Raw genomic sequence first — 13,391 nt, 5'->3', positions numbered from 1 at the left:
TGGATGACAGTCTGACGGCAGAGTCTGGTAAGGCCTATGGACAAACTGTAGTTTAAAATAAACACACCCTTTTGAATTATCAATGTGGGGGCTACGACCACAATTTCCGTGCACACTCTAACAATATCATACATGGGAACAAGAAAAAAATGTGATATAGAAACAATTAAATTGGCCAGAAATCTAGTTCAAGTTCACCTAGGATATCTTCAAAATGTAGATAAGGAGTATTATTGCCATAATATTAATAGTGAATATGAAACAATGGTCAGATTCAATGTTCTTCAGGGGTACAGATACCTATTGCCAGATACACTCTAAACACTTGAAGCTGTGCTTCAAAAAACATTCAAAGTCCCAGGGAGGAGGCACAGGCTGTAATCCTAGTTACCTGAGACACTCAGGTGAGAGCATCACAAGTTCGAGGCCAGCCTGGACATAATACTGTCTCAAAACAAAAAGGGCTCAGTGGTAAAACACCTGCCTAGCACGTGGGAGGCTCTGGGTCTAGTCCTCAGTACTAAAACAAAGCTCAAAAATGCACAGACAGTGAGCATTTCCGGTTGTACAGTTACAAGTCTAAGTGAGGTGTCAAGGCCAACAGGAAGTCATTATTATTAATGTGGCTGCTCCGTACCTCCTTACCCAAAGCAGCCCTGCCTTTCACAGTGCAAACACACAGCCTCATCAATAAACAACAAAACATGAGCAGCAGTGCTATGAGGTAATAATGGGCGGAAGGCTACAGTAACAACGGCTTGTGCATCCTGAGTTTTCTTAACAAAGACTTAATTATAAGCCAAACCTTCATTTTGAAAGGTTTGTCTCTCCCCTCAAAAATGGGTTAGATAGCTTAGAACTACGTTAAATAAGGTTAATAGAGATTTTATTATGAAATAAGCTTGGAACTTCAGGGAAACACAGACCCGGCAAGTGCTGAGCCAAATGAGGAGGGGCCGACTGAGGCTCAAACACGAAGGGCGCAGTTCCTGTGGACGATGCCCGCGGTCTGCGTCCCTGGAGCACAGCGCGACCCCAAGCAGGTCAGGCACGCAGGGCTGCCTTCTCCGGCCCTAGCGGAGCAGCCCACGGCTCAGGGCTGGGACCGCTGCCGCGCAGGCCGCACAGGTCACCCAGGCCACGCGGCCCGGCCACACTCTGCACTCACGCTTCCTCACGACTCCGCTTCAGGGACTCAGGGACTCCGATACCCTGCTGCTACTCGTCCCCCGCCACCAGATAGCCCATGGAGCGGGCAGTGGGCGCCACCTTCAACACTGTATGCAAAGGGCACGGGAAGACGGAGGCCAGCCGACCTCACCTCTGCCGGTGGTCGGGAGCTGAACTCACCAGGCCTTCGTTTCCTCTAAACACGAGTGGACATCAGCTCGGCTGTGACCGTAAAGGCGTGACCCTCGGAAGCTTTGGCACAGTCAACACCCCGACACTAGAGTACACCTGCTAGCAGCACTCCCAGCATGACTCTGGTCTAGCTTGCCGTGGTCAGCAGAGCAAGAAGGTTTAAGGTCCCGAGCCACTGCCAGCAACTCCGCTAGCCTTCAAAACAAACCCTTCAATGGCTGGGAATCATGGCACACACCCATAGTCCCAGCCCTCTGGGAGGCTGAGGCAGGAGGATTGCAGGTTCCAGCCCAACCTGGCTAACTTAGTGAGACCCATTTAAAAAATAATAATAAAGGGCTGGAGATGTAACACAGTATGAAGGTTCCAGGTTCACTCCCCAGTACCACCAAAAAAAAAAATTCTTCAAATAACCCCACTTTTGGACCCAGTTAATCTCCTATGAGGCTATCTGCTTAAAACAGAAGCGAATTATATAAACCCAAACTACTATTCATCCTTTCTGAAGACAACACTATCAAAGGATATTATGACTACATCCCAAAATTACAGTTCAGCAGATCACATAGAAGATCGCTACAGAGAACTGCTGCCACCACCAAAAGTCTTTTAAAAAAGCCAGTTTACCATTAGACAGACTTTTGATTTGAGACATTAACATATTCCTCTTCAAAATGAGGTTCCTCTGATACAAAACTAATTGCCTCTGGGGACGGAATGCAGTTTGCACCTTCCGATGAGTATTCCTAGAGCCCCCACTGAAACACGCCACGTCACAGAGGAGGGCGAAGACTGAGTTACTGCTTGTTGTCCAAAGCTATTCTTCAGAACACCCCAGTCCAGCGCGGCCCCCAGGGCCCAAGGGATCTCACAGATGGCTCCTATGGACTTGTGGGCCTGCGGCCCAGCCAGGAGCTGTGGGGCGGCTGTGCCACGTTGCCAGCCTGTCCAGACGTGTGTCACAGACTCGTCTCCTCGCACACCCTCACGGGGATGTTGTAGTGCCGGTCGTCCTCGGCGATGAGGGTCACCACCGGCCAGTCCCTGGGTGGGTCAGTGGGATAGACCGTGATGAACTCTTCAGTGTTGTACTTGGACAGCCGGTATACCCGGATGGTGTGGCACACGGCATAGGCGAGGAGGAACATCTCCACCTGGAGGAAGAGCAAACGCGCGTGCTGAGGGAAGCCACGTGGAAAGACGGGCCTAACACCAGGCTCCAGCCAGGATCCTAGACTGCACAGCCGCAGATACGCTGCAACCTTCCCTTCCTGGGGCCCACTGCCAATTCTTTCTATACTAAAAGGCAGAAAATCCAGAATGCAGCAGATGTTTGAAAAGGAACCTATAACCAGAATTATAAGGAATATTTACAACTCAACAACTAAAAAAAATTGGCCAGGCCTGGTGGCCCGTGCTTGTCATTCCAGCACTCAGGAAACTGAGGCAAAAGGATCACTGTGAGCTTGAGGCCAGCCTGGGCTACACAGTGAGTTTAAGGCCAGCCTGAACTGCACAGTGAGACCCTGTCTCAAAAAAAAAACAAAAAACTAAAGAATATACAGTTTACAAACTGGGCAAAGGATTTCAAAGACATTTCTCCAAAGATCATACGCAGATGGTCAATAAGTACCTGGGAACATGCTCAGCAACGTAAATCATTAGAGAAATGCAAATCAAAACCACAGTGAGATACCACTTCACGCCCACTAGAATGGCTATAATCAAAAAGGAAGGCGAAATGGAACACAGACACACTGCTGGTGACGATGTAAAATGGTGCTGCTGTTTTAATTTTTGACACAGGGTCTCACTCTGTAGCCTAGGCTGGCCTCAAACCTGGGAGCCTCCCACCTCAGCTTCCTGCGTGGCTGGAATATAGGCATGCCCCTTCACCCCCTGCTTGAGTGCAGCTGCTTTAAGCAGTTTGGCAGTTCCTCAAAAGGCTGAGGAACAATCGCCACATGCCCAGAAACTGCACTCTTTGCATACATCCAAGAGAAACACATCCACACGAAACTATCCGTGAGTGAGCGCAGCAGGATTATTCATACCTGAAAAGTAGAACTAACCCACACATCCATCAAACTATTAAATAAATACCACATGATATGGCCACACAATGAGGCATCATTTACTGGTCAACAGAAAGACACCAATACAAGGTGCAAAACAGATGAGCTGTTAAAGCACTAGGCTCAATGAAAGAAGCCAGCCACAAAAAACTATACAGTACACAATTCTATTTATATGAAATGTGCAGGGCAGGCAATCTACAGAGAACACAGATTCGTGGCTGGCTAGGACTGGGAGGAAGGAAGTGACTGCTCATGGTTTGGGGGTTTCTTTCGGAGGTAGTAAATTAGACTGCAATGGTGGTTGCAAAACTTTCAAAGAGTGAACCTGATTGTATGTGTGTAAATTACATTTTTTAAAATTTCGCTTAAACAAATGAACCCACCACTCTAGGGTCTCAAAAAGGACCAACTGCAGTCTAATATGCAAACCATGCTCTCACAGGTCCTTTCCCATGAGGTATTCACTACGGTTCATCCACATTATAAACAAAGATAACCCATTAAACTAATCTTTATCCTGCCCAGCTCACTGGGGCTGTCAGCCTCTGCTCTTCGTTGCACCAGGGTAGCTCAGAGAGGACCCAGCTCAGCTCTTTGTCCTCGTCGTGTCTGCCCCGGCACTTGGCCTTTTAGGAAAGGAGTCCACGGTGTAAGCAGAAAGGTAGCGCTTCAGATGGACAGCCCTACTGATCTTAGTAGTCAGCTAAGACCTTTTAGGGAAATGAACAAACCAAACAAAGTGGTACAAGGTATGGTGATTCAACTATTGGCTTCAAGCACGGTATTGCACTGGTGTCATATAAAACTTCAAATTTAGCGTGTGTGTGAAGATCCAAAAAAGGCTAGGCTCTACTGACTGAGGTTAACTCCACCTCTATGTTCATGCAGCTCCAGCTACTAACATTAACTGAGACCCTGCACATGGCCCTTCCAAGGGCTCCACTTATTTGTAGCCTCTCAGAGGCGAGGGTACTAATCCCATCTACCCTCCTTCACAGGAAAGCCCAAGACGATATAAAAATGGTAGTCTAAAATATTTCCACCATTCCTCGGCACTCCTCACTGGAAAAGACAGCGCTGGATTCCTCTCTCCTTAAGAGTGTGGCTACTGAAGATCAGACCACGAAGGTGTCTTCCTTGCTCTCTGCTTGGGTCATTCGGAGAAATGCCGGCCGTCAGGAGGACACCCGGGCAGCCCTTGGAGAGGCGCACGTGGTGAGGAACTGAACCTTCCCACTAATGAGGAACTGAGGCGTCGTACCGAGCCACATGGCCATGAAAGTGGATCCTGCAGCCCCAATCCAGATTTCAGGTGACCGTGGCCCTGAACATCATACACAGGCAACCTCACGACACCCTGGGCCAGAGCCCCCAACTCAGCTGCTCCTGAATTCCTCACTATAAACATCTATTAGCACATCGGTCACGCTCGATGATCAAAGCCGCTACATTTTGAAATAGTACACTCCCCAAAGCGCAGCTTACCTGTTCAAGGCCACCGGTGTGCCCCACCGGGTTGAGGTGGTTCCTCAGCAGCTGCCCAGGGTCATTTGATGTGTCCCGGGCAAACAGGAGCACAGAGAACAGCGGTACGTCCTTTCCCTTCTCTTTGTCATCATACAGTTCAATGGCTCTGTTCAGCATCAAAAACTTTACAGCTTCGTAGAGGCTGTACTCCTCCTCCTCGTTTCTGAACAGCTCGTCGCAAGCCATCTGCCTCTCCTCAGCAGTTCTCATTTCAGCCAGCCCTGCCCACTACAAGGAAGTTACAAGCTAGTCAGAATTTTTTGTTCTAAGAATCTCTGGTATGTATACTTCTACATTATGAATGCAAAATTATTTTCAAAAGCAGAGATCAAGAGTCACCCCAATGCTCACAGCATTCAAGCTCCAGTTCAAACGAGGCACCCTCAGACCACACCAACGCTTTTCAGCTTCTTCTCACACTGACTTGATACAGACGTACAATGCAATAAGGAAAGGCAGCAGGGCCGGCGGCCCAGGGCAGACACTCCCAGCGAACAGGGCGATCATAGATACTTGCAGGGAAAGCAGCCCGCCCGCCCCGGGAGGCCCTGCATGGCGCAGAGCAGGGGCCTGCCCTTCCTCAGCCTCCGAGGGGCTTTTGTGAAGTAATCACCGCAAAACACAGAGCCGCCCCTCCAAAATGGAACAGAGGGAGGGAAAATTAACAGGGTCTCCTGAGTATCAGTTTCCTAGACTTACCTTCTAACCTCTTAAATATACATAAGCTCCAAATGTAGAGACCCATTAGGAAAATCTCACCGACTACTGACGAGAGCAAAGCACGTATGAGGTATTCCACTAACATAGGCCAACTCTTTCAGAGAAGAACAAGTAAATCCATAGGTAAATGTGCTTTTAAGTCACAGTGAGTAAGGGATGTCACCTTAACAAACTCCAGTCCTTGTGAGTAACCAGTGACGAGTGCCCCTTTCAAAACTCAGTACAGATTTTACATCCAGGATTCAATTTTAATGGTAGTGACTACACAGAACTCTCAACAATATTTGGGTTGAAACCTGGAACGTGCTGTCCACATCTCACAGTTTCCAGAGTGACAGTCAGTAGCAGCAGCCAGCTCTGGAGTCAGACGGGGCGGAATCGAAGCCTTGCCACCGAGCAGCTAGTGGCTTCTGCGGGACATTTAGCCAACCTCTGGGTCTTAGTTTCCTCGTCCATGAAACAGGAAGGATCACAGCAACATCACCTTCGTAGTTGTGCGAAGAAACTAACGCATGAAACTCTCAGTGAAGAGTATACAAAAGCGCGGGTACTGCTGGCTCAGATTACTAACGAATAACAGCAATGCTGCTATACACTGGCAACACTTAAGCATTCCCCCAAACGAGAGTCTAATGACAAGAGGCACCCAGTAAGGCAGAAATACCCACTTCACAAGATCTTAAAGACGAAAAGGAAACTGTGACGTGTACCTCAGCGGAAGACCCCTGCCTTCACACACACACAGAGCCCTGCCCTTTAGCTCCCCCACACCCTGCACTCCACTCCAGTAGATGATGGAAAAAGAAGCCCTCTTCCCTTCTCTCTCACCCTTTCCTTTATAGTGCAAGATAAAACTACTGGGCTTCATCTGACAATGTACTTTCCAGTAAACATTTATCTCTGCAAGTGAAAATCAGCTTTCAGGAAGTCAGGGCCCTCAGCTCACTCACTCCACAAAGCACTTACCAAATGCCTGCCACGTGCCATGCTCAGCGCTAGGCGCTGGACACAGAGAAACAAACAGGAGAGTCTCACAGAGCTGGGAGTCTAAGGTGGCAGACAGAGCACCTGTATGCTACGAAGGGCCTCAAAAGCCCAGGTCCGACCCCTCCTTACCAGACCCCTTCCACGACTGACAAAGCCTGCACCAACGGACAGCCCCTTGCTTTGGGCTCCCTGGTGGGAAGGGCTCCCAGCTGCTCAAAGCAAGCAACCTGGAGGACAATGTGGGCCATGTCCAAGCAGGATGTCCAACCCAGAAGAGTCAGCAGAGAACCACGGAACTTTAAACACCAAATCAAGGGGAATCAGTACACCAAGTGCTCCCTAAATTCTATTTCACTCAAACCCTCAGGACAGTTTTCAAAGGTCAGGTTATGAAATTCCCTCACCGGAAGACCATCCGGAAAGAAAACAGGTCTTCAGTAAATATGGACAGAATCTTCCCAACATTACGGGAAGAATAAATGTCAATTAGTATCACTGATAATAGGAGAACTATGGGCTAAATTATTATCTCTGAAACCTGTAATTACAACTTGGAACAAAGACTAAATTTGTTAAGCCTTCCTTTTAAGAAAGTTATACATTTCATAATCTGATACGTTAATACCTGGCATCTCCTCCAAGAACACATAGTGCTGGGGTTTCTCCATTTTACCAAAGACCTCATAGGAAGAGTTTCTGTTTACTGTTTTGCCTAAAAATCAGCCACTTTTAGTCTCCAGAGCCAAGAACCAAAATAAACCTTTCTCGTAAGTTTCAATAAATATAAATAAATAAATAAACCAGGAGCGCTCGCTAGCGCAGTGAGTGAACACGAAGGAGTGGGCTGCTGGGCAATCTGCAGCGGGCACGCTGCACTCTTCAGACAGGAAGCTACAAAGTAAGTTCCAAACCTTTTTCCTCAGCAGGGCAAGGGACTCCTTAATTTTCTCAACCAGGTCCTCACTCCTCCCGTCGAATTTCAGCCCCAGTTTCCACTGTTTGATCCAGCTGTATCTGCTTATCAGTTTTTCTGGCAACTAGAATATCAAGAAGAAGAGAGAGAAGTGTTAACATTCCAAGAAATCCACCATAGGCAATCCAAGCTGCAGGAAACCATGAACCCTATGAAACCTACCTTTATTGCCAGACTCAGCTCCTGCAAGTTTGTCCTGCAGTCTGAGGGCGGAGAACCTACATCTGGAAGTCAGGAACCACATGGAGGGCTGCTAGAGTAAGGGGCACTTTTGGGTGAGATACACAGGCACTGTCTAGCCTGAGGACAGCCATAGCCAGCAACACTGTCCGGCAATTGTGAGGCTGACCCAGGGCAGGAGCTAATAAAACAGTAGCTTCTGGGCTCACTGGCAGCCCCCCTACACTCCTAATGCATGGCTCAGGCAGGTGCTTCCAAGTTCAGGATAAGCTCAAAAGCTGTTCTTTTCTTGATTACGAAAATAAAACCTAATGCCTCATTTTTAAAAAAATACATACAGAGGCAGAAAAAAAGAACTTTGGGTTAAACAGTATTAACACATATACAATGGATGATCAAAATATATGGTGAATGTTGTACATTTTTTTAAAAATTTGTTACAGTGGACACATTGCCAGGAATTCCTCTCAAAGCACTTCCCCTTGCTTTGAACACACTCATCCCGCCGTTCTTGCCACCTCCTGAAGCAGATCGGGGAGGTTCCTCCGTTGTGAGTGTCTAAAGGTGTGATCCAAAATACTATCGACACTGCCACCAACCTCCATCCACGGAAAGACAGGCTCAAAAAGACAGGGCGTCCTCATCCACCTGATTCACTAGATCTGGAACAGTAGGACTTCCAGCTCTTCCTCAAGGTCAAAATGCCATGAAAAGTAAACATTTTAAGTTGATTTAGGACACTGAGGCAGCCACAACAGAAACACTCATCCAAGAGGACACTACAGACACTCACGAAAGAGAACGTCCAGAACTGCTTCAGAAAGTGCCAAGAACGGTGGGACAGGTATGTTCAAAGTGAGGAGGAAGGCGTGAAGGGGGGCTTCGTGGCAATGTGTCTTTTACCGTAAAACATTTTTAAATTAAACATTCACCACTTTTTTGATCATGCTCTGTACTGAAGAATTTTAACTTTGACAGAAACCCTTTTCTAGTTCAACTGCCTCATAAACATACTGAGATAAAAAGACAACTGAGAATAAGTAGCAGGAATTAAGGGAGCTGTGACAGTCTCACTCATGAAAACATGACAGCTGAACTGCTATGAGGCTAATTTCCTTTCTTCTGTCGTCACTCCTCAAGTATTCATTTGTTTCCCCCTAATTATCAATAGAATCTGGGGTTTAAAAGGCAAGCTGAGACACAACCTTACTAATGATGGCATGGGAAATTAGGCTCTCCCAACAGTCTTGGGTGTGTCGGCAGAGAAACCTTATAATTGGGCTGGGTACAGGCATGTCACTTCCCTGCTATAAATTTCAGAAAGGAAAAAAGCTCACCTCTGCATCAAAAAGATCTTTAGAGAACGACTAAATCCTACATGTCTTATGTGGAACCTGGACTTGTTTAACTGTTACAAAGACAGTTTTAAATGAGACATACGTTCAGTTTTACTGCAACCTAAGGCTCAAATTGCAATCCTGGTTGTGCCTTCCCAATCTGTGGCAATCATGTGAAATTCAGGTGGTTTCATTCTCTACAAAAAACAGAACCACAACAGGGCTATGAATTACTCTTCACCCTGACCACAGCGATGGCGACCTGTATCACTCACTCAACAGGGACGTCCTCGGCATCTTCTTATGACAAGTGATTACCTGCTTAGGAGCCATGAAAGCCCAGCTCAGTGCCACACGGTCCTCTACTTCAACAACATGTGGGCAGTTCTGCAAAGCCCTCAATTTGGTCTCTCAGATGCATCACCAGAACCTACCATGCCCTCAAGTGGTAACAAGCTGGAATGACAACTGACGTGGAGAACTGTGAGCAAGCAGGAAATACCGGCTCCACAGATGTGAGCTGGGAAACCAGGTAAAGGGCAGCCAGGAAGACCAGCAGGGCGTCTGTGACACTCACTGTCTGGTGGTCTAACCAGCAAGGACAACAGTCCACGAACTACTTTGGAGACCCCAAAGATCTGTGTACACCAAAGACATGGAGTTAATTTTGTCATTAATTTCACTCATTGGTCAATCTGTTGCTACAGTGATTATCCAATTCAGGGTCGTTTGGTTGCAGGAGATGGGAAAATCCTGGAGAAGGTCCAAAAACTCAGACATGAAAAAGAAACTAAAGAATAATGGAACTGGAATTATTTATACAGGAAAAAAGGCAAATAAACTTTGTATCCTCTCAGGGTTAGGACACACAGAACACACACAGTCATTCTTTTCCTCTGAGCAGAAACAGGACCTCTGTTAGAATAAGGGAGATTTAAGACAAAAAAAAACAAGATTTACACATGAAAGTAATGATTGGAAACATTTAATAACCCAGTAGGTAGCTCTAGTGCCATTTCACTTGTGATTGAACTATAAAACAGCCTTCTTTCCCTAGCAAATGCCTATAATTACCATTACTACACACAGCAAAAGCAAAAAAGGTGCCATCCCCAAGTCAAACTCACAAACAGAACTTTGACATCATGCTCTAAGCAAACACTGTAACAGGTCCCACCCGCTTCGAGCAAACTTGGAAATCAAAGGGCCCCTGCTATAAAGCACACCCCCTTCTCAGAGAGCATTGTGCTCAAGAATAGCCAAACCAAGCCATTTCCAAGGCTGGGGTCAGGATTAGATGATTTAACTATGACTAGTCAACCCCAGAACGGGTTCTGGATGGCAAAGGCAAACCAGAAAGCCCAGGCAGGGACAGGAGGTGGGGTGGGGGGCAGCCAACTATGAGGGCAGGAAAGGCAGAGCTCAACTCACACTCAGGGAACAGAGCAAGGCTGGAGAAGCTGAGAAAGCAGAAAGCCAGGGTCCCAGCCCCTGAGTACAGGGCAAGGAGAAGGTTGCACACAATCACTTTAACACCCTGAAACCAAAGGACATTCAGAAGATGGGGAGGATGACACCTGTAATAAGCAAATGCAGGTTTCAAGTACCAAATCAAGGTGGTGCACTTGGGGAGCTCTTGTCAGCATGCGCTTTCCAGAGGAAGAGCCGGTGGGGGGGCCAGAGAGATAGCAGCGATCAGATGGCATCCAAAGAGGGTGTGGGGACAACTAGGAGGACAGCCCGTTTGCGCACAGCCAGGCCAAGTTTGTGTGCCCTTTCCTGTCCACAGCCACCTCCAACATGAAGCCGGTGGTGACTGTCACTACTGAGCCTCAGAAATGAAACAACAATGCAGACTGGCTCAGGAAAGTGCTCCAACCATGTCAAACGGCTGCAGGCTGGGCCAGCAAGGACGAGAATTCTAGGTGGTGAGAGCAAAACAAGACAAGGTGTTTCTTCAGCAGACATTCAGCAGGCCTGAAGTTCAATACACATAAATACTGAACTCACAGGCAGGCATATGTTTCTCTCTTTTACACTGGCCTTCTGGCATTCAATAAAGCTTAGATGAAAAAATTATACCACTGCAAGCAACTAATTGCACCTGTGTCTCAAGAGAAAACTACACTGGCTAAAATACACATAAGAGAGAGGAAACTGCAAAGAAGACTTGGGAATTTCAGAACTATCTCCACTATTCAGTCAGTCAGGAAAACCATAGTAGAACCCCATGAGTCATACAAGCAAGCGCTCCTAATATTCACCAAAGACTACACACAGTCCACCTCCCCTGTTTTTATGATGGCAGATGAGGTTACCCAAATGTATGCTCTAGTGGAAGAGGAGGGACACTGTCCCTTACTTTTTTAGGGTGTACCTTATATATTTAATTATGTCAGGGTACTATTTGTAGCAGTTTCCTGAAAAATATAAAAATTTAAATTGGATGTCAATCAAATCCATCTAAATAGTCCCTTAAAGGTTTAAAAGGCAAACAGCCTTAAACGGAGGAGAATTTTATGCCACAATCTATAAAGTAAGTTGTAGTCATCCAGCACACAAGTTAAAACACACAGCACAGGCAATGAAATCACTACTTTCCTCCCTAGTGTCTTACACATCCACTAATGGCACGCTTTTGCTGACCAACACTTCTGCAGGATTCTATGAAAGGCCAGCTTATGTATCAATTTTTTTGCATTCATATTAAAGAAATAAGCTAAAATCTGTTTAAGATTTTAAGATCTTTGCTTAGAAGAAGGTGCTCTTCCCAGACATTCTTTTGACTGCTTATATATAGGGGTTCTGATTTTACACTGGTGTGTAAAATAATCACATGAAAAGGTAAGTCCCCTCCTACCACCAGTCCTAGTGCTGCCCTCTGGAGCCATACGGTCCCTCGTCCATCTGAAAGTTTAACCAAAAATAAGTTTCCTTTCAAAGTTCTCTCTGTACTGCTCCTCAGTCTTTTGGCTAAGATCAAGTGCAGTATCTGTTCTCATCAGTTCATAAAAGTCCTTTTCATCGCAGGTGAACACTCTGGCTCCTCAACTGCCCCTGGAATGAGACGAATCGTCTTGCTCACACTCATGTGCTACTGAGGACGCATACACAGAGCTCACCTCAGTCCTCACGACAGGCTGTGACCAGCCGGTTCAGAGGGGGCCTGTCACCTCCTGATTCTTAGGAACGTTCCTCTTAGAACACAGCCAGGGCTATTACCACTGCCGGCCATCAGTGAGGCCGTGAGGACATACAGTGGCTTACAATTAGAATCCTGGCACCTTTTTTCCTTTCACAGGTCACTTTTGGGCAAATCTCCCACAGCTAGCTCTTCGGGGTTGAGGGTGATTTTTTTCTTAGCAGAACACTTTACAGATTTCTTTCCAATTACGGTCACACTGTCAGTCTGACCAATCATTCCTGCACACCAAAATCTTTCAGGATACTCTATATAATTCAACCTATCACGTGAGCTTATTTGTGTCAGGACACATGGATCCCAGTGTATGTCTATTTGATGGTAGATTTAGAAGGCCTGTGAGGCTTCTCTCTACGTGATGCTAATCTCCTCACTATGCAGAAAGTACTAATTTTTTAACTACAGCTAGAACCAGAGAAATGTGGACTGTAAAAATCTGGCAGGTTCTCAAATAGTAAAATGTACAGCACTTAATGAAAACATCAAGACTTAAGTCAAACTGTTCCTAAGTCCTTTTCAGAAACTCTAAACATCTGGTTTCTAACTCAGCAGAACTGCTTAAGTCTTACCATTTCTCTCTTCATGAAATACCAATCCCTTCTGGTCACTCTACTATGTGAAATCATCCCGGACACATGACCTGAATAAAGCCATATGCTGACATCACACTGCAGACAGCCCCAGCAGGCAACGTAAGCACAAAAGGGGATCTTCTCACAAAGCCCTCGGACCGCTGCGAGCAAGCGCAAACCTGTGGAGCAGCAGCAGCGTACCAGCGTGAGGTCGGGGTCCTGCAGCCAGGGGGGCAGCTCCGCCGGCTGGCTCATCGCCTGGAACAGCGTGGCCCTCAGCGCGCAGTAATTATCACCGCGGACGCGCCGGATGGAGGTGAACTTCTGAGACACCGCCTCATAGCCCTCGGAGAAATAGCAAAGAATTCAAAATCGTGCTTACGAACTTCGGGCAGTAGTAACAGTCCCATTCCTGCGGAAAAAATTTACCCCAGACCACCGGAAAAATGAAAA

At 46.8% G+C, this 13,391-nt stretch overlaps 1 protein-coding gene across 1 annotated transcript in view; it reads right to left on the bottom strand.

Annotated features, from left to right (window-relative positions):
- Positions 1 to 1,967: 1,967 nt before the first annotated feature.
- Otulin (OTU deubiquitinase with linear linkage specificity) overlaps positions 1,968 to 13,391 on the bottom strand; it is a gene marked incomplete in the record, with an annotated part of 28,681 nt that continues 17,257 nt past the window's right edge. The window contains 4 exon segments of the mRNA XM_013514962.1: positions 1,968 to 2,516; positions 4,926 to 5,195; positions 7,586 to 7,711; positions 13,140 to 13,283. Coding sequence (XP_013370416.1) covers positions 2,322 to 2,516; positions 4,926 to 5,195; positions 7,586 to 7,711; positions 13,140 to 13,283 — 735 coding nt within the window.

The sequence above is a fragment of the Chinchilla lanigera genome, unplaced genomic scaffold (assembly GCF_000276665.1).
Source record: "Chinchilla lanigera isolate Chin_1 unplaced genomic scaffold, ChiLan1.0 scaffold00025, whole genome shotgun sequence".
NCBI classification, from domain to species: domain Eukaryota; kingdom Metazoa; phylum Chordata; class Mammalia; order Rodentia; family Chinchillidae; genus Chinchilla; species Chinchilla lanigera.
The sequence above is the reverse complement of the archived record's forward strand: the minus strand, read 5'-3'. Positions and strand labels throughout refer to the sequence as shown.